Source organism: Phyllosticta citriasiana (assembly GCF_038021145.1).
Source record: "Phyllosticta citriasiana strain CBS 120426 chromosome Unknown IWZ02scaffold_10, whole genome shotgun sequence".
Classification (NCBI taxonomy): Eukaryota; Fungi; Ascomycota; class Dothideomycetes; order Botryosphaeriales; family Phyllostictaceae; genus Phyllosticta; species Phyllosticta citriasiana.
This window is the reverse complement of record NW_027117287.1, coordinates 338,818-365,000: the sequence shown is the minus strand read 5'-3', so window position 1 is coordinate 365,000 and position 26,183 is coordinate 338,818. Positions and strand designations below refer to the sequence as shown.

Below are 26,183 nucleotides of genomic sequence, written 5' to 3'. Positions count from 1 at the left end.
TCACCGCTTTCGGTGGTACACATCAACGTCATTCAGTGTTCGACCTTAGTCCTTCTCCTCGTCTATTATTGGTGCCAGTCTGCTTGTTTCCTCCAAAAGTCCAGAGACGATGCCGGGAAAACAAGTCGTACTTGATATAGTCTTGAATCTCTTCTGTAGAAGGATTGCTTTCCATGGAATTCGACCTGGCTTTGCCATCGTTGTCTGCGCTTTAATAGACTCAGGCCAGTCACTCCATTACAAGCAAGCAGTCTCGAAGTCACAAATCACGCGCTTCCAACCTCGCAACTGCCTGGCCAGCTGATGAGCTCATGCGTCCGAGGCCTGCGCTGGACTCAATATTGATGAGTTTTTGGCAGCTGTGTAACACGTGCCGCGTGGCCATTGCTGGCGAGGATTGAATATAAAATCACTTCCCTCTCCTCCACTCCGAGGAGCAATTCCACAACCTTTGACTGTCAGCGCTTTGGTGCTTTGTGTACATCACACATGGATCGCTCACTTCGGCACTCGCGTTCGCTCGAGTCGCCTAGAAGACGAAGATCCACTCATCGCGGTTTCGACATCACCACCGTAGACTGGCCATAATCTTCATCACCTTCGAATGATGTCTTGTCGCCTTGCTTAGCACCAGTGTCCACCTTTGTTCTATACTCTCCCAAGTTTTCCGGCTCTCCCAGCAGAGTCGAAGCTGGTTTCAGAAAGAACCAAGCCACAGGCCGAGTTTGTCTAAACATAGATTGGGCTCAGCTGGATTGAACGTTCTTCACGGAGAAGCTGGATACGATCACTTCTCGTCCCCCTTGGATTCCGCGCTTTTATACCCCGACCGGTGACACATGCGGATGAGAAGCGGCAGGTCACGAGAGAGCCTGGCTGGTGCGGTGGTTGCTTGTGATTCTCACGTGCCAGTGGACAGTGTTTCGATGAATATAAAAAGACCTCCCTTTCCTGTATTTCGACGGGCATTCAAACGCTTCCCAGCTGCCGGCGTGGACTAACCTCCGGCGAAGAAAATGCTCTGGTGCTTCTCCTAGCAGATGAGACTTACTTTTCGGCAGTGGCGGTCGTTCGTTTTGCGCAACAGACAACTACCAACGTGACGTGGAATCCAATTCATCATCACAGATGAAAGGTTTCCCTCATCGTTTTCACAGAACAGGCGCTCGCATCATGACTACCCACAGAATAGCCAGACATTACTCGCATGTAAGTCCCACCGTGTTTTTCTCGCCCTTCCCCAAAGTAGGGCACATGGTGATGAGGAGAGAGTCCACTCTGTATGGACTTTTCGAGCTCGATCAGAGCACGCAGTGGTTGGCATACTCCGAATTTGAGTGCATTTCATGCCCGGAGGACTCGACGCTTTTATGGTCTACTTGGTGCCACATGCGGATTGAAAGGGAAACATCATGAGAAGGTCTGGCAAGAGTAGCTTCTGATTCACACGTGTCAGGAGCTTGCCAGTTCGAGTGGTATAAAACACTCCTCTTTCCTGCACTCTTGAGGAACCAACGCTTGACCGTCGTCAGCCTTTGAGACTCCCTCCACCAAACTTAACGACTCTGGCGCTCTGCGCTCTTTCTCTCATCAAATTCGTTGCAGTCACCAACTTCGCAGTAGACATCTGTGTCCCGTTCTATCGACGCTATCACTACGCCATCGTGATTGTATTCATCGTTTTTGAATGATGATGACTTTGCCCTGTTCCAGCAACAGCAACGATTTGCCTCGAGCATGGCTCAGGTGCGCGCCGCTCCCGTCACAGTTTTCAACGAGTAAGTCCCTGGGCTTCATACTCTCCAAGATACAGCGCTCGCTCGCTGCCAGGAGATGATCACGCTTCTTGCTCGCCGAATCCGAGGTTTATATACTTGATTGCGGTCACAAATGGACTGAAAGTGGCGAGTCACGAGTCAAGAGAGATCGCTTCGGGCTTATGGTGGCATTTAACTTTCATGTGTCAGAGAGCCTTCTTTCGGGTTCGGTGGGTATAAAAACAGTTCTACAGCCGCGATTCCGTCGATCATGGCTCATCGCTTCTCTGCCAGTCGTCCATGGATTCATCTCCGAAGACTGGACTGTGGTGTCCTGGATGTTCGAAGACCTGAACTGCGTGGGAGCGCGTTCACCTTCGAAATCTTTGCTAACGCGCTTCCGCTTTTAATTTGGTGATCTTCTCTGCTCACTGCTTTGGAGATGTATTGCTCTGCATCACGACCGTCAGAAGATGGTGCACGGCGTCAACGCGGGGTCACGAAATTTCTTAGATGACTACAGAGCGAGTGTTTTCTGTCTGTGAACTCTGCAAATCAAAACAACTAAGTTCTAAGTTCGCCTGCCAAGGCAGTCAGAGGCAAACCAAGAGTCAGACACCTCTGCCAGCCAATCTTTACTCTCGGTCTGACAGGATAGTGTCTGTCCTCAACAGCCGCGCAGCTTCGTTGTCCAACCCCTTGCTTTTATACTCCGGTCTAACCCCACAGACACTGCAATTAGCGGAGGCAGGAGTCACAAGATTTCCAAATCACAAGAAGGTCTGCGCATGACACTCATGATGATCTACATCCATCATCGGGCTGGAAATGGTGTCTCGTACAAGTAGCAGGCAGGCAGTGAGGGCGTATAAGAACTATCCTGGCGATGTAACTGCTGGCGCTGCGCATCCACTCCTCTGTCACTCAGGAAGAGTAAACGCCTGGCAAATGTAAAGGCTGGTGGTCTTTGCGGCATTTCGCTTCACCTTTTCGAATTTGTGCCGGTGTCTTTCCGAAAGACATCTAGACAGCTAGGCAGTGGTAGCGTCGTTGTCTAGGAGTTGAGACGATGTTCTTCGTCACTTTTGAATGATGATTCATCTGTTTTTCAACATCGAAGAGAGCATTACGCGTTCCTGATGACAAACTCGATTCCTTCAACAGAACAACCGAACAAGTCCTTCAAGCAGTGATCTTCATAAAATGACGGAATGAGGAATCAACGATAGTCCAGCATGTATCCACGCCATCGAGTGGAGAATGACCAACAAGGAGACAGAGAAAGATATATGTATGTAGAGAGATTTTTTAACTCCCTGGGATATGCCTCACTCGGCACCTTCGTAGTCAAAGATCCTTCCGTTCTCAAAAGCCCAAAGTTCCTTGGGCGTGGATGTGTTGGCAGCAGTAAACACAGACACCACCACGCCGCGTCCGTCGTATCCTGCCCAAGGTTTTAGACGCTAGCCGGTCAGAACGTGAAAAAGACAAAGTACTCACGTCCGTGTGTGAAAGAATGTGTACCCCAATGTCCAGTCCGCGAATTCAGACACGCACACAAAGCGGCGCAGAAAGCGCGAGGTTCGGCAGACAAGACAACCAGAGCGAGCAGGATAGGCAATTCCCCTCCGAGGCCACCGCACATCGCGCCGCGGCCAAGCTCCATTGGTTGGTGGTTTTCAGGAAAGAGCATGTGGATCCAGTCCTGGTAACGCTGTCCCGCCAGTCGTCTATCTTTGCCTCCAAGGCCGACCCAAGAAACAAGGCCGTCCGAGAAGTCGTTTCTGAACCCGATGCGTTGCCAGTCTGGACCGTCGAATCCAACGGATGCCTGCGTGGCGTCATATGGAACGGCCCAGAATCGGCTGTCGTCATGGCAAACGGATCGTGTGCTGTATATCTGCTTGGAGGCTGGGAGAGTGCCCACTTCAAAGACCTGAGTCCCGTTGAAGAGAAAGCAGTGGCTCTCAGAAGCCAACGTATTGTTTTGCGCTGGGGGAATCCAGCCGTACTTGGTGTTTCTTTGTCTGGTTTTTGGCTTCTGGTATAAATTGGTGATTTGGAAGAAGAATGACGCCTTTTACCAAACCGTCAGTGAGGATCGGAAAAAGAGGAAAAAGTCTTACCATAATGGTACTATGATCAATTTTAATCTCAAGACTTGGTGGTTCGGTTCTTTCTTGTTGACAGATTCATGAGAGGATGGACTCGAAAGCTCGATTTAAATGCAGCCGCAGAGCCTCAATGCTCACGGAGAGCTCAACTCTGGGAGTCGTCACACCATCTGCAGGTGTCAGTCGAAAATCCCCGACAGGCCAAGAGAAACTTCCAGCCGCTTGCCCCAAGGTAGCATTCGACCCAAATATCGAGAGCCAGCAGTGTACAAATGATCTTCATGGTCACGGCAGACAGCCGGGCTCTGGGCATCTTCAGCTTCCTGATTGGATAGCGGCCGCAAAGATGAAGAGCGGTCTGTCTTTTCTACGTCAAGTGCGGACACTGACATGAAAGGAGAATGAGGAGCAGGGAAGACTTTGATGAATGGTATGCTGTGAGTTACTCGAGAAGCTTGGATGGCAGAGGATTCCAGCATTCTGATTCGTCACCTGCAGCTACCCGTCGAGTGCAACGCGGGTGCGAACATGAGGAGGCCGGAAATCGACATTGACATGACGGAAAGTGTCGCAGCCGGAATCTGCTGGTGTTACCGCCTATCTCCTTGTCACAGGGGAATCAAATGTCTTTTGATGAGAAAATGCTGGTCTCGCGTTATTGTGAAGTCACAAAACAGAGTTCTCGAGGCTGTACAGGCTTTTGCTCGAGCGAGAAGTTGCCAAGAGGTGAAACTTGAAGGGTGTCTCTTCTGACGAGCTGCTGTATCATTGAACAAATCCTGGAATGCGACTGTCGGCTGCAGATCTGAATGTTGTACCGACAAAATTGAAGTCTGCAGGTCGGGAGATATGGAGTCATGCGGAATTCCTCGTCGAGAGAGCGCCTACGCAAAATGTTTGAAACAACATTAAAAAAATAAAAGATGGATGCGGCGAACAAACAGCCGCGACCCGATGAGGTGCCATTTGACTAGCGATTACCTGATTGGTCACGCGCACGTGATGCTCCTGACTTAGCGGCAACTACTTTTGTGCGGTTCAAAATTCAAGACTCAGATGGCAACTCCAACATAAAAATCAGCAACGGCACTTGCCACGCGACGACTTCTTGAATCCGTTTCAGTCTTCTCAAACACAGTCTCAAGAGCCAGAATTTTGCCAAAACTGCGCGTTTCGCAATCATGGCTCCCCAGAAGCCAGTCAACAGCCTCGTCATAGACGCGGGCCCAATCATCAAAAATTCTCCGCCAGTGTCCACCTTGATTGCACAGGCAGAATCACTCTACACGATTCCCGCGGTTGTCTCTGAAATCAGAGATGAGGTCACAAGAGCCAGAGTAGAAACGACTTTGCTTCCGTTCTTGACGCAAAGAAACCCACGTCCGGAGACGGTCAAGATTGTCCAAGACTTTGCGCGCAGAACCGGCGACCTCCAGGTTCTGAGCGCGACTGATATTCAACTCATCGCGCTGGCTCGCGAGATTGAATGCGAGCGCAACGGCGGAGATTGGCGGTTGAGGAATGCTCCTGGACAGAAGGGCACCAACGGCAAACCACCTGGCAAATCGGTTGAGAAGAAATCACCTGCCAGCGGCAAAGAGCAGATGAAGGGCGAAGAAGAATCCGCACAGCCAGCGGAAAATCAAGAATCAAGCAAAACAGCGGCGGCAGACGCGCCAGCACCTGCTGAGCCAGATGCAACAGATGCAGTGACATCAGCTTTGGAACACACCCACATCTCAGATGCGCCTCAAAGTGCGGAAAAAAATGAGACTCAAGAGCCAAAGACCGCAGCGGAGGCCGCGCAACCCGAGCAGTCCACACCAGAGACTTCTCAACCCGCGGATCAGCACGAAACGGCGCCAATGGAAGAAGATGCTGAAAATCCCGCCGAAGACCAAGCTGCAGACGACTCAGACTCTGACGGCTGGATCACCCCCAGCAACATCAAGCGCAAGCAACAAGAAGACGACAAGGCGGGAGCAGGCTCTGGCCCGGAGCCACGACACATGCAAGCGGCCATTATGACGACCGACTTCGCGATGCAAAACGTGATCCTGCAAATGGGACTGAATCTGCTATCGCCAGCGCTGCAGCGCATCAAGCAAGTCAAGAGTTACATCCTGCGGTGCTACGCATGCTTCCTGACGACCAAGCAAATGGACAAGCAGTTCTGCCCGCGCTGCGGCAAGCCCAGCCTGACGCGCGTGTCGTGCAGCACCAGCGCCAACGGCGAGTTTAAGCTGCACCTCAAGAAGAACTTTCAGATCAACAACCGCGGCGAGCGCTACTCGATTCCGAAGCCCGCGACCAAGAGCGCCAGTGGCCGCGTGACGAGTGGCGGTGGCGCGCAGGGCTGGGGCGCTGATCTCATCTTGACCGAGGACCAGAGGGAGTACCAGAGGGCTATGGGTGAGATCAAGAGGCAGAAGCAGCGGGACCTGATGGATGAGGATTACCTCCCTGGCATCTTGACGGGCGAGAGGAACAAGGCTGGTGGACGGCCCAAGGTTGGCGCGGGCAGGAACGTCAACTCGAGGAGGAGGAATTAGTGGACTGAAAATATGGAAACGGGTCATGGATGGATGACAACGCTTTAGGACTGGGAATTCTGGATTGGGTTTTTTGCATTCCCCGGCGTCGTTTGGACAAGATACGGATTACTGGGAAATAAAAGTCATGACTTGCCATCGATGCTTCCCTTACTTTACAAAGTGATGCTGTTCAATGACAATGATCACTGTGAACGAGGCTGACATCTCGGCATCTTTTGGGGAACGTTGAACTTTGAGAAGTGCTTTCAAAAGCAATCGTTGCTCGAATTTCACCCAACCCACCTCCTGAATGGGACCAGGATCAACTAGACCCTAACATTTGATACCCAACACAACAGAATCGCCTAGACGGGAGAACGCGGATTTCTCATCTCGTGGATCAAAACTTTTTCCTATCATACTCCGAGCAGCTCCACACGTCCGGAGAGCAGTGTGCGAGCAAGATTTCCCCCAAAACGCCATCCAATGATCTACCACCAGCACCCCAGAAAACGCCATCCCATGTCAGACACGCGCAAAGATGCGTGCCGAGCCGAGCGCGTGTCTACTTCTAGTTGACAGCAGCGACCTTGTTGTCTACCGAACGTGCGTGCGTTAGCAATGATGCGTCTGCGGGCAGGAAAGCACGCAGCTGAGGGGGGCGAGGAGACTGACTTTGCTGGGTGGGCAGCAGACCGAAGCGCTTCTTGAGGGTGACGCGGTGGCTGTTGGCAAGCAGGGTCAGTATGTCTTCTTCTCGACCGTTTTCGTGGTGGTCTCTCTGCGCAGAGGAGAGAGAGTTTGGGGAGCGTGCAGGCGGGCGGGCGTGCGTGCGTACCGCGAGTACTTGTCGTCGGGCGAGAAGCGGGCCGGGTGGGCGCTCTTGGTCACCTTGTCACCGACGACCTTCTTGAGCGTGTAGATGCGTTTGCCCTCGGCGTCGAGTGTGTACATGAGATGCATGCTGCGGCGGGGGGCAAAAATCAGTACGGGCCAGCTGAATCGAGGGGGCGGCGAGATCTCACATGAAGATTTGCGGGAAGAGGACGACGGGGTGAATTGGCAAGACGTGGAGGGGACGGAAGAAATCGAGATACAGACAGAGCACCACCGCGTCGCCGATGGTGTTTCTGGCTGCGAAATCTCAGCGGCGCGGAACAACCCCGGCGCCGGCGGTATCCCGCGGCAGGACGGGGACCAACGCCCGCGGACCTCCGCAGGTGCCTTGGTGATCCCTGCAGCAACAAGACCCTTCCCGCCAACCAACGGACCAATCGCGAAAGGCCACCCAGCATCACTCAGGTGTCGAGCAGAGAGCTCCATCACAAAACCACCCACACACTCTCGACGATGCCGACGCCGACGCAATTGGTCGTTCTCGTCTTGAGCCTCGCGCTCAGCGCATCGGCACAATTCCAATTCTTCGAGCAAATGTTCGGCGGCGGCGGCGGCGGCCACGCGCAGCATCACCACCACCAGCAGGCGCAGAACGTGCCGAGCGACTCGGGCTGGTACCAGCAGCAGTATGAAGGCGGTACGCATACATCCCTCTGACCTAGAACGGAATACGACAAAGTGGAATAGAGTGCTGATGGTAAATGTGTAGCGCACTGCGACAAGTATCTCTGCCCGGGCACCCTGTCCTGCGTCCACTTCCCACACCACTGCCCCTGCTCCTTTCCTGCCGTCGAGGACAAGGTTGAGTTGAGTGATGGAATTGCTATTTGTGCGAGCAAGGGCGGCTTCAAGGAGGGCGAGGCGCTGCGCAAGATTGAGTTGGCGAGGAAGGGGTTGTTGTGATGAAAGCGCAGGAGAGGGAGGACGACCGCGCTGGTCATATAAGTGTGCATTTTTTGGCGTTGGGGTACAAGAAGGCTTTGATTTGGTCATCTAGACCGCAAAGGGAGACAAAGACAAGACTTGTCTCGGTCAAGTTCAGGTTCAGATTTGGAGAAACTTGGGCGTGCGTGCAGTATTAAATAAATATATCGCGGCGGGCCAGCCGTCTTACTCCAATGCTTAGACCACCGCGTACTATGCTCTCTGGACAAACTTGTACCGATACTTTTGCGGAGTCGCCTGGCCGCACTCCTCCCGTCCCCACTCCTGCATGAGAGCTCTCCCAAAGGCCTTCTTCTCCTTACCCAGCGCATCGTATTTTGTCCTCCACTCGTCCTCCTTGGCTTTGAGCATCTCCTGCATCCGTTCATCCATGGCCCTGTTCACAGTCTCGTGATCCTCTCTTAGCATCCTCATCTCCTCGTCTTTGGTCTTGAGCAGTTCCCTGGCCTTCTTAACCGCCAGACCCTGCTCCCGCAATGCCCTCCTGACATTCTCCATCTCTTCGTCTTTCGCCACGCCATCGGCCTGGCTCGCCAGCTTGTCCTTTTTGCTCTGGACGCGTCCTCTCAGCTGATCCACCTCCGCCTTGAACGTCTCCAGCGCCTTCTTCAATTCGTCCTTTTGGCTCCTCTCCGCACCGAGCATGCCTGCTGCTTTCCGCACTGCCTCTTCAGCCCGTCTGCGCATGTCCGCCACCTCCATATCCTTCTCTTCCCGCGCCCTCTTCACTTGCTTTTCTAAAGTCCCAGTCTTCTTTGCATTTGCCTTGCGTTCGTCGTCCAGCTCGGTCCGCACATTCTCCAGCATCCGCTCCACGTCCCGCGCCGCAACGTTCTTGCTTTTCTCCTCTTCGAACGCCGCTGACAGCGTTTCCACGCGAAGGGACTTGTCAGCTACAAGAGCCTGCGACTCGGACAGCTCTTCACGCAGCACGCGAGCTGATTCACGGGCCGCGTCCGCGTCGCGACGGAGGGAGGTGATTTCTTCGCGGGCCAGTGAGAGCTGCTTCTGGAGGAGGGAAAGGCTGGATTCGAGGTCGGCGATTTGAGACTTGGAGGCGGCGAGAAGATCAGAGGTATGTTTGTGCGACTCGTCGGCTTGGTCTTTAGCCAAGGATTCTGCGCGGAGCGCTTTGAGCTGTGCCTGGGAGATGGAGAGACGAGCTTCGAGTTCGGCGATGCGGGCGGTGGAGCTGGCCTTCTCTTGGGAGACTTGCTGCTCGAGCTCCCGCTCGCGCTGCGAAGGCACGAGCGTATCTGTAGTAGCGTTTGACGTTGGCGTGGGTGCCGGTGTCTGCTCTTGCTCGGCCAGCTGCTTTTGAAGAGCCCCAACATTGCCTTCCAGCGCCGCGACTCTGGCCTTGTGGCCAACCCGAGTTTGTTCTTTTTCCTGAGCATGCTTGCTCTTCTCCTCTTCAAGCTCTGCTTCTTTCTGCGCAAGCTGGGACTGAAGAGCACTCTCTGTTGCGGACAATCGTGACTCGAAGCTTGACCTTACCAGGGCGAAAGCGGCCTTCTGTTCCTCCAGGTCTTGGTAATATCTTTCAGTTGCAGACTTCGTGCGGCCTTGCCAGTGCTCCTCGACGTCCTTGAGGTGGTCTCCGTGTTGCTTCTGGAGGTCATTGATACGGCGCTGCTCGTTCTCACGCGCCATTGAAGAGTCGGCGAGAGAGCTTTCAAGCTGGTGCTCGAGTGATTGTATCCTCGACCCGAGACTAATCTTTTGATCTTCGAGTTGCCGTGCAAGGCGATTGATCTGTGAAATCAAATCTTCCCTGTCGTCGTCCGACTCCGCATCAGATGGATCTGATTTTCTCTTGGGCGAAGGTGATTTCCTCATGCGCGACCCGATACGTGATAGCGGTGATCGGTCAACTTCGTCTCGCTTCTGAGACGCGTCTCCAAAGTCCTCCACGAAGACCTCTGGTGTCTTTTGCCGCGCAATATTGGGACTTGGTCGCACGCTTCTTGGCGATGGCGTATCTTCATGATCCTCCACCGTGGGCTGGAGAAACGACAATCTTGAGACCTGGGCAGGTGCTTGTTGCGCTCCATTCTGGGTTGGTTGTGGATTTGGCGACGCCGAAGGTGAACTGTAATCTTCCTCATCTTCATCATCCATGCTGGATAGAATGTCCAACTGCTGGTCGATCGACGCGCGCCGCGACGCGTTGTCCCCTGCCTCGCCCTCTTCCGACACGACGTAGCCCTTGAGATCCTCCATCGCCGCGTGCGTCTGTTCCTGCTGCTCTTCGTCTTCTGGTTCACTTTCATCTGCTTCCGTTTCGCTCAGATACATATCTGCGCTCGCGCCCGCGTCGACAGGTGGGCGTCGCTGCACAGCGTGATCCACCGCGTCGACGCCGGCAGCCTTGTCCTGATACTTTGGTTGCTTCGGTGTTGTGTCCTCGGACTTGTCCTTTGGCAATTCCCCTCTCATCCAAGCCTCCATGTTTTGTGTGAAATCGCTCGGCCCATCTACATCGTCGCTGCGCACCACGTCGACGGGAACCTCTTCTGTCAGGTCGTCATCTGAGCCTTTTGCGCCCAGCAACGCGTCAAAGTCAATGCTGTATGCCGTCTCGTCCGAGTCCTGCACAGTCTGCTGGAAAGAGGGATTGTCAGAGGACGTGGCGGGGCGCGGAAAGGACCCATTCGGCGTGGGTGGAGACGTCGGAGGAGTCGTGCTCGTCGTGACGAACGACATGATTGCTCGAGGAAGCCAGTCGCGGGAATCGGGGAGTCGCGTGGCACGAAGGGTGACAGCTCGCTGCGCGCAATCTAATTCATAGCCCAGAAATGAAGAAAAATGCTTCGAGGGCTTGCGCGCGCTCTCGTGTGGAGAGATTGTTTTGTTTTCGCACTTTCTGGTCAAGCGGAGTAACACGGGTCGTCCCGCACACTAGCATCACAGACCACCCCCTGCGTCAAGACATGATCTACCACAACACCATGCCCTCTGATCCTCTAGGTCTGCTCTGCATTGCCATTGCATTCTCTAGCCGACGGTCGATCGAAAACACTCGTATTGCAAGGAAGCCGCATGCGAGTTGGACGACCCGGACACTAATGCTCAAACTCCACGATCAACTGTAAATGTCGTCAAGCGTAAACCTTGTATCAAATGAGTGACCTCTCCAATTCGCGCGATTGCCAAACTGAATCGAATTAAGTCCCCTCCAGGACTCTATCGTATTCTCAATCCACTGACACGCTAGTGACCCCGTTTTGTTAGGTATCTCCCCGTCAAGTTCCAGGACCGACCAATCCAAAGTACGCCAAAGTAATCTCAAGCCAGCAAAGCTTCCTTCATCCTGGAAGTAGCCAAGCGCATTCAAACCAAATAGCTTCAAGCCTTCGGTTTCTTCCTAACCAAGCTGCTTGCAAGCACGTTGACTTCGGACGATGTGTTGGTAGATGTCGCAGAGTCCTCAGCCTTTGGTTTCTTCCGAATTAAATTGTTCGAGAGGGTCTGAACATCGTTACAGCTCCTCTGTGTCGCAGGGGTATCTTCGTCTATCTTTCTCTTCTTGCGGACAATCGATGCATCGAGGACATTGGTTCCGGTTCCATTCGTAGCAGAGTCTGCACTTGGTCTGCTCTTCTTACCAACCACGCGCAAGCCCCATGAAGGAACACCTCCGAGAAGCTTGGCCTCGTTGATCCAAAGGGACGTGCTCGACGAAGCAGCGTCGTAGTTGGAGAAGTTTTGACGCTGGAGAAGCTCCGTGCCCCTTTTGTAAGCCTTCTCGTCAAGAACAAGCTCACCGCGACTGGAGGCAGGCCAGATGTAGTATTTTGTGACTTCATCTTTTGCAAGACCTTTGGGTTTCGAAGTTCTCTGCTTAATGCGTGGTGTGCGGGGTATTATAGGACCTGTAAGTTTCTTCTTCTTCTTCTTCTTCTTCTTCTTTGGGGCAGGCGTGCTCTCCTTGCGCTCATCGTCCATCTTTGGTGCCAGCACCTCTGAGATGGAGCTCATTTGGCTAGCAATGGGTTCATCATCTTCCACCGCTTCGTCGAGATCTGGAGGCGTGAAGTTTATCCAAATAAAGCCCACTAGTCTGCCAGAAGAGCATTCCTGGCGGAATGACATCATGTCCCAAAACTGGTCCAAGCTTCGGACGCTTTTCCATCGGCCATTTCCACGCGGACTGAGGATTGTTTGGCTTCCTCCGTCCGGCAGCTCGTCGTCCAGCTCATCCATGTAACGCGACTTTGGATCGTCGGGGAAGTGAGGTATGAGGCAACGTGGCGGCGCGTTGGGATGACGCGTAATTTGCAAAAGAGGATGGCCATGCGTCCAGCGCTTCTGGTCTACTGGATCGGATTTGACGGTGGCTGGGAAAAACCTCTGGGTTTCGTAGCGCTCCAGGCCAGGGATGATGAGGTAGCCATGAGCCGTAGTGCCATTTGCCAGTGCTCGTCCAGATTGATTAGACTCGGGGTCATACTCTCGAAGTACTGGATCCAAGACTTTGCACCACCATTTGACCAACGCCGTGTCGTCTGCCACATGCTTGGTTGGATTGTCGACGCTGCCGGGGAAGAGATATTGGTCCTGAGCTCTGGCAAAAAGCGAGACAACAAGGCGCTTGCCGGGTCGCTGCCGATTCTTGACAAGCCATTTTATGAAGGTTGTTGAAATAGTGCGTATTGGTGAATCGATAGAGCGGGGGAGGTTGAGAAGCGAGAGGTAGCCGGTCGAGTCTGCTTTCGAGACGAAGAGGGTAGTCAGATGGCTTGTCGTGTAAATATAGATCTCAATGGCGAATACAATAACCTCGCCAGGGTGTTCATCATCCTGCGGTCGTATAGAGACGTTGAGGTGGTGCGATTCGCAATAGGTTCGCTCCGGCCTGGCGCCCGGCGGCGGAGAGAAGATGGCGGCACTTTTTGTCGGCGGGGTGGATATGTGATAAAACGTGAAGTTTGCGTCCTGTGGCAAGGCGTCGGCGAGTGTGTCTGCCAGAGGCACGTCGCTAGCAGCACGCACTCGACCCGCCATGTTGAAGAGTGGAGGGAAGAAGAGAAGAGGCAGGCGGAGGTGAGGTACTTGAGCTGCACGCGGCGCGCGGTCTGGGCCAGATGCCAGGGTTGGCGCGACTACCGAAAAATGCCCTAGCACAAGACATCCTTCGGTTCTCCGACGTCCACCACCGTCAGCATCTCCACACCACGCCAATGGCTTCCAAAGCTTCCCTACGGCCCTTGACTGCGGCCGCAAGGCCTTCGACATGTCGTGCTGCACAATGCTCGCCCAGCACTATCAGCGCGCGCGCCCGCCAATTCTCGACCACGCCCGTCCAAGAACCAGAACCATCGCCCGACCCCGTCGACGTCCCGAGATGGAAGCAAACGCCCAAGGCCATGATGGCACCGTTACGGTTACGGCCAGTCAACCCGAGAAACGTCTGGAAAGTCGTTGAGGACCCGGCTGCGCTCGACGAGGTGTACAGGCGCATATTGGGACCCAACGGACACAAACTGCTGCCAGAAGAAGTCAAATGGCTTGCAGTGACGCACAAGAGTTTCGACCACGGTCGGAGAGGTCACAATGACAGACTGGCATTCCTAGGTAAGGCCATTCGCCAGGCCGAGCCACCGAGCGAGCTTGTGGGCATCTGCTTACACAGAGCACAGGACGACGAATCGTGGACCTTCAAACTTCGCTGGCGCTGCTCGACATGCCTATGGCCAACAAAAGAAGCCACTTTCCCGACCCTTATCATCGCGAGCCATTCCAGCACGCATCGCTGCGGGGCGTCACCAACGTTACGGACAAGGCGAAGATGCACTACGCGGGGAAGTACAGGCTGGCGAAACTTGCATATAACTTTGGCGTGGACCGGGTGCTTCGATGGAGGCCCAAGAAGGTACGTTGTTTTGACCATCATGGATGGGCATGCAGAGGACGCAGGCTTACAGCGCATTCGAACAGTCGGAAAACCTCGAAGGTTCGGGTGTCGACGCCGTCCTGACCACCACCCTGTACGCCATTGTTGGCGCTGTAGCTTTGCACCGCGGTGGTGACGAGGCCAACAATCTTGTCAAGGAGAAGATACTGACGACGCTTCGCCGTTGATTTGATCGACGTTTTTCATGTAGGATCAAAATGTTGCACCCGGGGTTTTTGGATGGTTTAGCCAGCGGCTGATGAGTTAGTCAGGAGAGAAAAGATGGCCAGCTTTTTCCAAGTTTTATAACTCTCCTCAAGTCAGTTGGGAGAAAGTGGAAGCGATGCATTTGACGACGATAGACCAGCAAAAAAAAAAGAAAGCACCAGTCAGCTGTCAGGGGATCCAGAAGATCCAGAGGATATCAGAGGACAGTTCACCAGCTTCAGACGATCGCATGTGCTTGTGAGGGAATGCCAAGGAGGGTGTAATCGTGCGATTCATTCACCAGCGGACAAGGCCCTACGACGACGCAATCCACATGCCTCGACTTTCGCCTTTGAAATTTCTCAACTTCCCCTGCTATTACAGCGTCACAAAGGACCCCGATTGCGAGAACCGGCGCCGCGACCCTGTGCTTGCTTCGCCGTCATATCCTCTCAAAACAGAGCCACTTTTCAAAGCCTCCGCATCTAGTCCCACACGGCCGTCTCCTCGTCAATCATCTCGTAATGGCGGTCACTCACCAACATCATTTCATCTCCCGTATCTTCCAGCACACTCGACTTTATCACATCTCATCCCATCCCACCTTACCCCGGCATTACCGGCAATCAGACGGGCAAACCGTGTACCGAGGCGTGCTTAGGCCTGTCGGCGCGCCTGCTTACGGCTACGCAACACCACCACCATATGCAATCCCATGACGCCCTGCCCTCTTAACGTCAGAAACAACACAGACCACACGTACAGCCCCGTTGTGCATGGATAATTTGATTGCAGCCTGTGGAGTGATTGCCGATCAGCAGCCAGCGGAGGGCAATTGAAAACATTCTCAAGATGCCATCGTCGGTTGAAGATACGATAGATAGTGGGTGGCGAGCTGGAGAAGAGGAGGGGGAATGAGGGGTCGTTGGTTGTTGATGGGGGCATGAGATGAGATGAGATGAACATGTAAGTGGCGCTTTTCCTTTTCCTTTTTTTTTTTTTTTTTTTTTTTTTTTTTGGAGGTTTGGCGTGCGGATGGAAGATTGTGGGTACCGAGCGAGTGGATGAATATGTGTGGGTAGGTGGTTTTCGTAGCTAGTTGTCTATGTTGGTATCTTTTCGTCATCTAGTGCTTTTCGTGCGCGAAAAGGACTCCAATGGTGAACGACGTGTAAAAAATGACTGCCACTGACCTACATTTTTCAGCAGCCAGATAGACAACATGTGCGTCTCCACATGCGCTGCAGACTCCCACCTGCAAACCCACAGTATCCACCTCCGCACGCAATCCCAGTCTCCATACCTCGCCTGCATGTCAAACACAAGAGCTACCTTACCTACCTCAGCAGCGCTCCGCTCCGCTCAACGCATGTGACAGCATTGCCTCCTTTATTTCCCATCCATCCGTCGAGGCAAAGGACAGAGCGGAGCGGAGAGCGGAAAGAAGGGATAATCCAACGGCCGAAGCGTGGGTGGCGGAAAGGGCGGGAAGGGAAGGGAAGGGAAGGGAAGGAGGGAAGGAGGACCACGCGTCGCGTGGTGCACGAGGGCGGCGTGGGATGGCATGGCATTGCCTGGCATGGTACGGCATGGTGCGCGGCGCTGCGCCGGTGAAGCTGCTAGTTGAAGGGATGCGATGGGATGGGGTGGGATGGGAAGGGAAGGGAAGGGTTAGATAGGGATTGGATGATAGGGTGATGGGATGAGATGAGATGGAGGCGTGATATTTAGGACAGGAGGGAGAAGAGGAGAGGAGGGGTTTGATAACAGTGGTCGAGAGGGAAAAAGCAAGGCAAGGAACAGAGGAGGTGCTTTTTGTGGTCTAATTTTTCCAATACGTGGGGGGTTTGCAACGATTGCGAAATGTATACGTGGAAATGGAGATACAGTGACGCGCCAAAAGTATTAGCGATTCCGGATTTTTGCCGGTTGCTCGGCCAAAATACAGCACCCACACTGCTTAATAACTAGCCACCTAGGACCTTCACAGTGGTCTTGATTGGTGTTTTAAGTGTAAAAATGGTGTGTCTTTTAAGTTTTTTATTTTTTTTACTGATCTAATACTTTGTGTGCCACCCCTCAGCCTTAATGAGTGCCTCCACCCGTTTTGGCATACTCTCCACCAACGCATCAAGATAACGCTGTGGAATATCATTCTAGGCAGTCTATAGTGCCTTGCCCAGTTCCTCTCTAACATAATCTTTCCCCCCCTTAAGAGTTAGGAGGTCTGGTCTATTATTTAGTATAATAGATTTGAGGTGAAACCAGAGGTGCTCAATCGGATTCATGTCTGGTGAATAGGGTGGCCAATTAATCGTTGGTATAGCGTGGTCTTTAAACTACTGCTTAACCTTTTTAGCTTTATGGATAGGGGTGTTATCCTGCATGAATTCCATGCCTGGTTCCCATAGAGTAGGGATCATTTCGTTAAGCACCTGGATGTAAGAGTTAGTAGAGTAGCCATTCTTCTTAGCCTCTGGGTCACGCTCCATAACCACTAAATCACTGCGACTAAGTGCACCAGAAAACGCAGCCCAGACCATGATAGATACATCCTTTCCTTTTTTATATGTATCCACCATATCCTTATCCCATTTCTGGTCTGGCATGCGGAAAACCTATACCTGTGTTCCGCCCTTTCCTCTTTCGGCAGAGCACTCGTCACTCCAGATGATTTATCACCATTACTTAATCATCTAATGCCTGCGCACCTTAGCCTAAGTAAGATGAATGGCCGCATAAGTCGGTGTTAATGCGGGACGCTTCGCCGCGCGCCATTTTGTAATCCCATACCGCTTTAAGATACGGTAGTAGGTGGTCTTTGAAATTAGGAAGCCACATCATTCTAATAGTTATAGGTAGGTGTCCTAGGGGTGGAGTCGCGCTTCGCGAACGATAATGCGTTTATCACGAGATGTAGTTACCTTAGGCCAACCGGTGCGCGCCTTGGATATGCTGGTGTAGTTAGGAGTTGCGTTCTTTAAGGTGTATCGAACGGTTGAATCTGGGACGCGTAGCTCGCGTGTAATTATCGCAGGTTTCTTACCTGAGAAGTGCGCCGAAATGATAAGTGCCCTTTGGGTTGAAGAGAGTTCCTTCTTAGGCTGCTTATTGCCAAAGATTGGCCTTAAAGGATTGCGTGGTGCCATAATTGTGGTGAAGTGAAGGTGGTGGGTGTACGTGACGCGAGTTTCGCGTGTCGCGTCGCGGGGAATTCTCGCTAATACTTTTGGCCTAGAACTGTATCGACAAGGGGATGGATGGATGGATCGAGTGCCAGGGTATCTGTCCAGCGCAGTCGAGACTTTCGTTTCTGCGCGTGGTTTAGGTGCCTTGCCTTGCTGGAAGACCGTTGAATGGTGGTTCCTTGCCTCGCGCGTTCGCTCCGACCACCACCACCACCATCATCACCAACCACCTGCGAAAGCTGGAAGGAAGGTGCCTGTCGGTAGATATCCATCGGGTGGTGGTGAGCTGCAAGGAACGGGCGTGCGCTTGGCAGGCGTAGGTGGCGGGACAGTCCAACGACCAACCACGACCAACATGGCGCTGCCAGCAATGCAACCAATCGAAGGCGCACATGGAGCTATTTCGCCATGAATACTTTGTCGCCCGCAATCGGCGATACTGGCCTGGAGAAAGGCAAATTGAGAGAGCGCGACAATGCGAGTCTTGAACGACGACTTGGCCGCGTCGCATCATCATTTCGGGCAGTATACCAGCAATCGATAATACGGCGGACATCACCACCAACCAGGGCGCCCGACGACGGCGCATGGTGCCGTCCGCGGACGGAAAACGGGAAATGGGTGGAGAAATAGGCACACAAAAGTAGGCGACGATACGGCAGGCAAACATCCGGAGTGCATCATCACGATGATGTCCGCCTTTTTTCTCGCGTGGTTTTGGCTGATTAGGAGAGGGTTAGGTCTCCGAGGGGAGAGATCGACTGTGTCTGTTGGTTGCCCTACGACAGGCGCGCGCCCTTCCCGGCGAGGCGAGGCGAAGCGAAGACAACTTGCGGCGGCCGCTGACACAGGACCATGCAGCCATTGTCGTGTTGGGCAGACGGGTAGGAGGGTGCTTTGTTTTCCTGCGTACCTACCGACGCAATGTGGTCTTCAAGGAGTGTTGTAGCAATGGTGGTTAGCGGAGTCATGGTAGCGTAGCTGGTTGCTACCGCCGTGAAGCGTGACAGGTGGATTCTGAGTCTCCTGTCCTGATGTCCTGACCCCTGCCTGCAGACTAGACGAGTGATGAGCGGTTGAGCGGGTTCCGAAGTTTGGCGAGATGACCATGTTTAGAAGCATTACTCTCGCTTGTTGGTGAGAGGCGGGAAAGCCAGAGGGGCAGCAGTCAAGGCTCAACGACTGACTCTCTCCGCACGTTGGTCGCGTCTCCACATGACTTGAGAGCTGCGGCAAGGAGGCAGAGGGGGCAAGGGGGTGGTGGTGGCGGCAATTGCTCCATCCCCCTGACTCGGCATCGAGTTGATAGATGCAGGCGGTCTGCAGCCAAAAAAGGCTTGGAAAAAGCTTGGGTTGGCTCGAGTTCTGCAGCTGGTCGGAGCCATGCCCCAAGCGGACAAGAGTCAGGACCCAAAAACGATGTTTGCAAGCGCAGAACCAGGGACGCGGGACCGGCGAGGGAAGGGGGGGGGGGGGGGGGGGGGGGGGGGGGGAAGGGGGGATAGAGACGCGTCCTGGGCGGTGACGAGGTTGCATGCGGCTGATATGGTGTTTGAGCTGCAAGGGGAGGGTCAAGTTCAACGCTTTTTCTCGTCGTCAGACAGAGTGGTGATGGGGCAAAAGGCAGATCATGAGGCCATTGGCTTGAGCCATGACGAGCAAAGGGCGGTCTGGGCGGAAATAAAGTAGGCAGAGAAGGTTCCACGCGGCGCCGTTTCAAAATGAGCTTGACTGTGTGCGGATCTGCGCCTCTGGATACCCCAGACAGCAGCACCAAGGCCAAAAAAATAAAAAATAAAAATAAAAACACATTCCCGGTAGCGGGATGAGGACAGTTGGAACATTTCCATCGACAACGGTTAGCTGCAAGATGACGCTCTTGCAAAATGTTTATACCGGCGTGGCAGTGTCTTATTCATCTACTTGCGGCCGGAGATATCATCAAGGGCTGGGATGTGGTTCCAGCCTCTCAAATTGAGCAGTTATGTGATGTGACGGAGACCGGGAAACCGGTACACGACCGACGGCAAGCCGAGGGATCAGATGAAAAAGAATTCCTCCTTGATGAGGCGCATTCCTGTGTTTCTTTCCAGACGGTGTAGGAGTGTCGAGAAGGACAGCGCGTCTTCTGGCTCGGGCGTACCAGGGAACAGCGAACAAACAGCAAAATGGGGGGGGGGGGCGGGGATGGCGTATGTTCGGCATGGGCGGACCCGCGACTGGACGAGGTTGAATTTTGGGACTATTACTTATGTAGGTACAGGATGAAGGAGTGCTGACGACGCGTCGGGAGTGGTTCTGACAGGTGCCGTAGCCCGTCCGTTTGGCGCGCTACAGGTGCAATGCCAAGGGGTAAACTCGCCCTGGCTCGGTCACATTGAATGACAGTGCAGTGCAGCTTTTGCAGATGATGTCGTGGTTTGCGCAGGACAGACGCAGCTCCTGAAGATCGCTGTTGGATGAGGAAGGGCAGGGAGCCGATCGGTGCCCGCGGAATACCGTCCAAGTCGTCGCAGAGCAAACACGACGAGGTCGATGTCTCGCCGTCTCTACTGTATGTTTCTCTTTTGGCGATTTACGGCGCTGAAACGAGCTGGGTATCACGAATCGAGGGGCGCAGTGCCTGCGAGGGTGCGAAAGTAGGGGACTGCACTGCAGTGGCGCGGCAATAGACGACCTGGCTGGTTGGCCTTGACACTGGACAGGGCCGCTCGGTCTCACCTCATTTGCCTGCCTGCCTGCCCTGGCCCGCCGCCCATCCTCTGCTTGCACCACCCACCCACCCATCTTCCCGCCATCAGAGAGCCCTTGGATCCGCTTGGCCAAAAATCCTCATATTCCCTTCTGCCCCAGTCCGCCCACCCCTCCTCGACATCCCCAGCTGATTCCACCCGACCTCAGCTGCCGGCCCCGGACAGGACATGGTCGCTTGACAAACTTTCCTCCCGCCCTACGCTGTTTCCATTCGCTCCGCTGCATTGCTCTGTCTGTACTGTACATATTCACTCCACAGTACGCTCTGCTCTGCGACCGTCGCTGCCCACCGGGTCGGCATCACGCTCTTTCTTCGACACCTTTGCGCATAATACCCGGCCTCCAAAATGCTAGTTTCCGGTCTGGGCCCGCGCAAGCTGGTCCTATTTGTCTTCTTCGTCATATGCTGCCTCTTCATCCTGCTCCGCAACTCGTTCGAGAACAACTTGACCGACCGCGTTGCCGCCATCCCAGAATCATGGAGCAGCCGCCTCGGTAACCAGCAAGAACACCTCTCTTCCGAAAAGCCGTCTCCGGCGCAGGACGTCGCGGCGGACAAGCAGCCCGCAAAGGAAGAAACCTCCCAGCCGCAGTACTCATTCCCGGCTGAGTCGGTATGCGGCACAACTTGAAATGTGGCTTACTTGACACTGACATACACGCGACAGCAGCCCAAGACATCCACTTCCACTTCCTCTACCGCCTCTACATCAGCAACATCGAGCTCGGAGACACGTCCGAACAGCACCAGCAACTCTTGGCATGCTTTTGACGCAATCAAGGGCTCGTCCGACGCGCCCATTGCACGTGCTAGGAAGCTGTCTCCCATTTCAAACTTGAAGCAATACATCAGCAAAATGATTGTGTGGGCTCGCCCAGGCCCCGACCCCAGCCATTGGCCTGCATATCAGGACTATGTTGACCGCGACTATGACCCCAACCGTTGGGAGGCGTTCCCTGCGTAAGTAGGCTCACTCTATGACGCCTTCATTTGCTAACGAGTCACCAGTGAGCGTGGCTACTACACCGAAGGCGTGAAGACACTCAAGGCCAAGAAGCAAAAGCCCTACCTCCCATACCCCGATTATAATGGTCCCGAATGGAGCAAGCAGTGGAAAGGTGAATACGTTGCCTGCGAGGGCCCGCGTGGCAAACTCTTGAACGAGAGCCGCTTGGACCTGGTCACGGCCTATCCCGACATTTCTCCCAACTTTCCAAAGCCTTCCATCGGGTCCATCGAGGCTTTGGGTCTGGATGCCAATGTGTGCTTTGATCGCTACGGCCGCTACGGCGCCTATGGCTTCGGGGCTGACGAGTACGATTTGCCCGACTGGGAGCCTGTTCAGGAGCAACAGGTCATCTGGCGCCACATCAACTGGGGCAAGTTGCAAAATCAGTGCGTTGTGCGCAATCACGAGCGTTTCGCACCCGAGGCACGTACCACCGAAACAAACTTAACCCCGGGCATGGACATACCTGAGACACCAACCGATACCGAGCCTCCCAAAGGAAGCATCGACTACACTGAGCTTTCTCGTCGCGAGTCTGGTGAGGTTGTGCAAAAGTATCACCCGCGCACGGCCATCCTCATCCGGACATGGGAGGGCTACACGTACACCGACAACGACCTCCAGGCAATCCGTGCCATGATCCAAGAGACATCACTTTGGTCCGGCGGTGAATACCAAGTCTTCCTCTTTGTCAACGTCAAGGACCGCAGTGTTCCCATCTTTGACGACCGAAATGCCTACCAAGACATGCTCAAAAAGGTGGTGCCTACAGAGCTCCGCAGCATTAGCATCCTGTGGAACGAGGACATTTGTCAAAGGGCTTACCCCGAGGTTACTGACTGGCAAGTCTACTGGCACCAATTCATGCCAGTCCAGTGGTTCAGCAAGACGCATCCCGAATTCGACTACGTCTGGAACTGGGAAACCGACGCCCGTTACACCGGCCAGCACTACCACTTCCTCCACAGGGTCCAGGAGTTTGCCAAGAAGCAGCCGCGCAAGTACCTCTGGGAGCGCAACAAGCGCTACTATGTGCCGCAGCTTCACGGTGACTGGGAGACTTTCTTCAACGACACCAACCAGGCTGTCGAGGATGCTTGGAGCGAGGGCGCCGTCGGCAGCCCTGTCTGGGGCCCGATGCCATATGCTCCCGTGCAGACTCCGCTTGGTCCTATGCCGCCCCACGAGATGACTTCCGACGACTACGAGTGGGGTGTTGGCGAGGAAGCTGACTTGATTACGCTCCTCCCCATGTTTGACCCTGTTCGCACATTCTGGTCGTACCGTGACAAGATTTGGAACTACCTTGACGGCCTCCACCCCGACTTCAGTGTTGACCCGTACGACAACGGCTTCTCCGACCCGCGTTTCGTTACGATCCCGCGTCGCATTTTCATCAATACGGTGGCGCGCTTCAGCCGGCGTTTGCTACACACGATGCACATGGAAAACAAGGTCGGTCGCGATATGCAAGCTGAAATGTGGCCCGCTAGTGTGTCGCTGCAACACGGCTACAAGGCTGTTTATGCCCCACAGCCCGTCTGGTTTGACCGCATTTGGCCGCCTCACTATACTGACGCCATCTTCAACGCCAACACTGATGGCGAGTATGCTCCCATTGGTTGGAGCGAAGGTCCGGACTCGCCGTACAACGGTGACCGCGAGCACAACTACTACGGATGGAGCTGGTACTTTAGCAGCCGTTTCCCCAAGGACATTTACCGCCGTTGGTTGGGATGGAAGGTCAAGGTGCACGAGTGGGGCGAGCCCGAGCGCATCGTGGGCGGCCAGGAAGAGGAGAAGGGTATGGGCGACCGCGTTCAAGTTGGTGGATCAGATAACAGGGATACTGAAAAGCCCGTCGTAGGTGGCCGAATGTGTCTTCCTGGCATGCTGCTGCATCCGGTCAAGAGGATCCAGCAGGGCGAGATCTGAGGCGCTCGTGTCGTCGTTTCTCCCATTTCCTTTCCTTTCTTCGTGTGCAAGAGAGGGAGATGCGAGAGAGACACGGACGGAGCGCACAAGGAGCTCGCCACGAAATGCCGCCACGCCGTCCCGTCGTCATAGCCGTCGCCGTCATCCGTCGCTGTCGCTGTCGCCCGCCGTCTCTTCGCTCGATCGCCGCCCGCTACCAACTGCCACCGTTCTACGGAATACTCATACGCACGCACAAGCGGCAGCGCCGTAATACCGCCTTGCGCGAAAAGCCACACGCCTTGGTCGGTTGGTTCACACACTCAACCTGCAACGGACGACCGGCCACGGGCTCATGGCCATTTTCCACAACTTTGCCACGGCATGACAGGCGTTGGCGGGGCTAAGCTGAGCTGAACTGAACAGACTTTATCAGACTTGGTGAATGGCGAATCAGGAGGACAAGCCAAATCAGCTGATCAGGGACGGGTCATTGCTGTCGTTGTTATCCGTTTTACTTTTTTGGATACCTTTTCTTACTTTTCTTGCTTCTTTGCTTCTTCTTCTTGTTCTTCTTCTTCTTGGATGGCTTGATGACGTTCACGACGCCGCGCAGAGGAGAGGAGGGGGCCGGTTCAGACAAGAAGAAAGAGACGAAGACGCTGTGAAAGCGGCAAAGAGAGAAAGACGGGGGCTGTGGTTAATGTTTGCAGCTACACTGCTGCCATGGTAGCCGCCTCTATAGAAGGCTGGCTGCCAGTACCGTGGTGGTGGTGGGAGCAGAGTGGAGCGGAGTGCCGTAGAAACACGCACGCATGCATCATGCATTGGTACCAGCGGAGGAGGAAAAGTTAGCGAGAGAAGAAGTGGAATGCAGTCAGTTGAAAAGAGAACAAATGGATGAATGGAAGCACGGATGCATGTTGTGCAGCAAACATGCCATCTCATCTCATCATCTCGAATCAAAGACATCACTATCACTGTCTGTCCATTGATGCATGTGTTCCCGGCCTTCTTGATCTCTCGTCCTCAACACACCTACCTCTCTTTCCGCATTCAGGGAATGAAGTTGGCGCGTAGGCAGGCAGGCAGGCAGTGAGAAGCAGAAGACGACGACGAAGAAGAAGAAGAAGAAGAAGAAGAAGAAGAAGAAGAAGAAGGAGAAGAAAAAGTAGAAAAGGGGTGTGAGAAATGCATCAATCGCATCTCCACGAGCCGCTCGTTCCTGCACTCATAGTTCTATCCCTTTAACAACTCCCATTCATCTACTACTCAGTCGTTTGCACTTGTTGCAGGATGCCTGATTGATGGGTTTGGTCAGGTCAGGTCAAGTCACTGGGACCAGGGAGGCACGTTGGTCAAACAATCACATGAGTGGGGTGTTGGAAGTTTGGCATTCAATTGCATTTGACAGCAGCCTAGATTGGGAAGGACATTTGAAACGTTTGTGGAAAAGGGATGGACGAGACTAGGTGTGTGTGTATGGTGGTGACGGCGTGGGCGGTGAATTGGCTTTCCCCTTCCCTGAGATGCGCATGCCCGCCTGTCTACGACCGCCCATGGCCCTCCCACCTCTTCTCCCTGTCCTGCTTGCTGGAGCGCGTGCGTGGCCGAAGGCAAATGTGGATGCTGTCTTTTGGGTCGTGGGCATTGGCGAAAGGGGCGGGGCGGGATGGCAGAGGCTGACTGACTGAGACACGAAGTGTGGGATGGGCGAAGGTTGAGTCGGGCACGGTTGGTCGTGATTTTGGTTGTTTTTCTTTTTTCTTTTTCTGTTTCTGCTGCTGCCGCTGCTTGTTCGATTGTTTGATTGTTTACCACAGGAACGGAATCAGCGTACGCGGCGTCTGCTGCTTGAAGCGCGTCCACGCTTCGCCGTACTGCTCGGAGAAGAAAGAGGGGCATGTCAGCAAAATGCTTCGTCTTTGCGTCTTCTTACCCTCGCACCGCTTCGCTTCTGATTGCGCGGCGTCAGTGATCGACTTACCTTCTCGCTGCAATACTTGTCCAGCACGACGACGCCGCGCGTGCTAAAGTCCCACAGGAAAAACAAGCCCACAAACGCCCCGTACCACCACCCGGCGCCCGCCATGGCGAAGCCCGCCCGCCACAGAGTGTACCCGCCGTAGTTGACGTGCCGCGCGTACGCCCACAGCCCGCGCGTACACGGCTTGCCGGCATTGCGGGCGTCGGCCTTGAACGCCGCGCGCTGCACCTCGCCGTACCACTCGAGCGTCAGTCCAACGGCGTAGAGGGCGGCGCCGACAACGACGGGAGCGGGGAGAGACGACGAGAGACCAGGGAATGGCGCGTGGCGCAGCGAGGTGAAGCCCGCCGAGCAAAACGCCAGCGTGTTCAGCGCGTTGGACACGGCGTTGAACAGCGATACCTCGACGGCGGCCGCGGGCGGCATCTCCTCGGCCGTCAGCGCCGCGCGCCAGTACACCTGCTTCGCGGCCGCGCCCACGCTCATGCCCAGCAGAATCAGTCCTGCCGGGCTCAGCCCCAGCGCGTCGATGGCGGCGATGCCCGTCGTTGTGGCGGCCAGCCCTGCCGACGTTACGGGCAGCGCGTCAATGTGCAACGACTGCAGCACCGCGCTGCCCACGCCCCGCGCCAGGATGGCGTATTGTAGGGCCGGTTCGATGCTGCGCAGCCCGATGAAGATGCTGCCGCCGAGTGGTGTGGGTTGTTTGCGGCCGCGCTCGATCATGTCGAAGTGGCGCTCTTTGGCCCAGCCCGGTATGAGCCACGACATGGTGGACGTGATGTGGTGAAGCTGTCCGCGTATGCTGTACTGTGGGGGCCCGGTTTGTTGGTGGAGTGCGACGTTGGTGTTGGAGGTGGATTATTGGATCGCAAAGGGATGCTAATACGGCAATCAGATCCTCAATTGCTGATTGGCCTCGGGATTGCGTAGGCTGGCTGGCTGGCTGGCTAGATAGTCTGGACTCGGATTGCGTACGT

At 54.5% G+C, this 26,183-nt stretch overlaps 10 protein-coding genes across 10 annotated transcripts; 4 read left to right on the top strand and 6 right to left on the bottom strand.

The window, feature by feature from the left end:
- Positions 1–2,886: 2,886 nt before the first annotated feature.
- Positions 2,887–4,191, bottom strand: IWZ02DRAFT_35453 (uncharacterized protein). Its single transcript, XM_066764277.1, has 3 exons — positions 3,884–4,191; positions 3,258–3,834; positions 2,887–3,201 (listed from the first exon to the last, which is right to left on the bottom strand). Exons 1-3 carry the CDS (start codon positions 3,884–3,886, stop codon positions 3,086–3,088), a joined length of 696 nt encoding a protein of 231 aa, XP_066620689.1. The 5' UTR covers positions 3,887–4,191; the 3' UTR covers positions 2,887–3,085.
- Positions 4,192–4,934: 743 nt separating this feature from the next.
- On the top strand, positions 4,935–6,561 carry IWZ02DRAFT_456923 (Nin one binding Zn-ribbon like-domain-containing protein). The gene has a single exon (XM_066767909.1). It carries the CDS (start codon positions 5,053–5,055, stop codon positions 6,421–6,423), a length of 1,371 nt encoding a protein of 456 aa, XP_066620688.1. The 5' UTR covers positions 4,935–5,052; the 3' UTR covers positions 6,424–6,561.
- IWZ02DRAFT_456922 (putative ribosome biogenesis protein nop10) lies at positions 6,562–7,532 on the bottom strand. The gene is made up of 4 exons (XM_066767908.1): positions 7,431–7,532; positions 7,244–7,369; positions 7,081–7,130; positions 6,562–7,002 (listed from the first exon to the last, which is right to left on the bottom strand). Exons 2-4 carry the CDS (start codon positions 7,366–7,368, stop codon positions 6,977–6,979), a joined length of 201 nt encoding a protein of 66 aa, XP_066620687.1. The 5' UTR covers position 7,369; positions 7,431–7,532; the 3' UTR covers positions 6,562–6,976.
- Positions 7,533–7,650: 118 nt separating this feature from the next.
- On the top strand, positions 7,651–8,422 carry IWZ02DRAFT_456917 (long chronological lifespan protein 2). Its single transcript, XM_066767907.1, has 2 exons — positions 7,651–7,939; positions 8,012–8,422. The coding sequence occupies exons 1-2, from the start codon at positions 7,756–7,758 to the stop codon at positions 8,203–8,205; spliced, it is 378 nt and encodes a 125-aa protein (XP_066620686.1). The 5' UTR covers positions 7,651–7,755; the 3' UTR covers positions 8,206–8,422.
- IWZ02DRAFT_35406 (uncharacterized protein) lies at positions 8,348–11,122 on the bottom strand. Its single transcript, XM_066764273.1, has one exon. The coding sequence runs from the start codon at positions 10,951–10,953 to the stop codon at positions 8,440–8,442; it is 2,514 nt and encodes an 837-aa protein (XP_066620685.1). The 5' UTR covers positions 10,954–11,122; the 3' UTR covers positions 8,348–8,439.
- A 473-nt stretch (positions 11,123–11,595) lies between these two features.
- Positions 11,596–13,285, bottom strand: IWZ02DRAFT_405503 (histone acetylation protein-domain-containing protein; the record flags this gene model as incomplete). The annotated part of the gene is made up of 2 exons (XM_066765663.1): positions 12,211–13,285; positions 11,596–12,135 (listed from the first exon to the last, which is right to left on the bottom strand). The coding sequence occupies exons 1-2, from the start codon at positions 13,252–13,254 to the stop codon at positions 11,596–11,598; spliced, it is 1,584 nt and encodes a 527-aa protein (XP_066620684.1). The 5' UTR covers positions 13,255–13,285.
- A 145-nt stretch (positions 13,286–13,430) lies between these two features.
- Positions 13,431–14,331, top strand: IWZ02DRAFT_492308 (mitochondrial 54S ribosomal protein mL57; the record flags this gene model as incomplete). Its single annotated transcript, XM_066769840.1, has 3 exons — positions 13,431–13,824; positions 13,890–14,122; positions 14,188–14,331. The coding sequence occupies 3 exons, from the start codon at positions 13,431–13,433 to the stop codon at positions 14,329–14,331; spliced, it is 771 nt and encodes a 256-aa protein (XP_066620683.1).
- Positions 14,332–17,088: 2,757 nt separating this feature from the next.
- Positions 17,089–17,926, bottom strand: IWZ02DRAFT_35364 (uncharacterized protein). Its single transcript, XM_066764266.1, has 2 exons — positions 17,722–17,926; positions 17,089–17,663 (listed from the first exon to the last, which is right to left on the bottom strand). The coding sequence occupies exons 1-2, from the start codon at positions 17,756–17,758 to the stop codon at positions 17,218–17,220; spliced, it is 483 nt and encodes a 160-aa protein (XP_066620682.1). The 5' UTR covers positions 17,759–17,926; the 3' UTR covers positions 17,089–17,217.
- Positions 17,927–20,639: 2,713 nt separating this feature from the next.
- On the top strand, positions 20,640–23,237 carry IWZ02DRAFT_434891 (uncharacterized protein; the record flags this gene model as incomplete). Its single annotated transcript, XM_066766403.1, has 3 exons — positions 20,640–20,906; positions 20,961–21,253; positions 21,302–23,237. 3 exons carry the CDS (start codon positions 20,640–20,642, stop codon positions 23,235–23,237), a joined length of 2,496 nt encoding a protein of 831 aa, XP_066620681.1.
- A 1,729-nt stretch (positions 23,238–24,966) lies between these two features.
- On the bottom strand, positions 24,967–26,177 carry IWZ02DRAFT_35334 (uncharacterized protein). The gene is made up of 2 exons (XM_066764263.1): positions 25,204–26,177; positions 24,967–25,096 (listed from the first exon to the last, which is right to left on the bottom strand). The coding sequence occupies exons 1-2, from the start codon at positions 25,972–25,974 to the stop codon at positions 25,031–25,033; spliced, it is 837 nt and encodes a 278-aa protein (XP_066620680.1). The 5' UTR covers positions 25,975–26,177; the 3' UTR covers positions 24,967–25,030.
- Positions 26,178–26,183: the final 6 nt, after the last annotated feature.

Coding starts and splice junctions, on each gene's coding strand:
- IWZ02DRAFT_456917 (XM_066767907.1), top strand. CDS start 7,756: ATGCCGACGCCGACGCAATTGGTCGTTCTCGTCTTGAGCCTCGCGCTC. Junction 7,940..8,011: donor CCAGCAGCAGTATGAAGGCG/GTACGCATACAT, acceptor GTAAATGTGTAG/CGCACTGCGACAAGTATCTC.
- IWZ02DRAFT_456922 (XM_066767908.1), bottom strand. CDS start 7,368: ATGCATCTCATGTACACACTCGACGCCGAGGGCAAACGCATCTACACG. Junction 7,131..7,243: donor CCCGACGACAAGTACTCGCG/GTACGCACGCAC, acceptor GCTTGCCAACAG/CCACCGCGTCACCCTCAAGA. Junction 7,003..7,080: donor TCTGCTGCCCACCCAGCAAA/GTCAGTCTCCTC, acceptor CACGTTCGGTAG/ACAACAAGGTCGCTGCTGTC.
- IWZ02DRAFT_35334 (XM_066764263.1), bottom strand. CDS start 25,974: ATGTCGTGGCTCATACCGGGCTGGGCCAAAGAGCGCCACTTCGACATG. Junction 25,097..25,203: donor ACAAGTATTGCAGCGAGAAG/GTAAGTCGATCA, acceptor TTCTCCGAGCAG/TACGGCGAAGCGTGGACGCG.
- IWZ02DRAFT_35453 (XM_066764277.1), bottom strand. Junction 3,202..3,257: donor ACATTCTTTCACACACGGAC/GTGAGTACTTTG, acceptor AACCTTGGGCAG/GATACGACGGACGCGGCGTG.
- IWZ02DRAFT_35406 (XM_066764273.1), bottom strand. CDS start 10,953: ATGTCGTTCGTCACGACGAGCACGACTCCTCCGACGTCTCCACCCACG.
- IWZ02DRAFT_456923 (XM_066767909.1), top strand. CDS start 5,053: ATGGCTCCCCAGAAGCCAGTCAACAGCCTCGTCATAGACGCGGGCCCA.
- IWZ02DRAFT_35364 (XM_066764266.1), bottom strand. CDS start 17,758: ATGATGGTGGTGGTGGTGGTCGGAGCGAACGCGCGAG. Junction 17,664..17,721: donor GGTCGGAGCGAACGCGCGAG/GCAAGGAACCAC, acceptor AACCACGCGCAG/AAACGAAAGTCTCGACTGCG.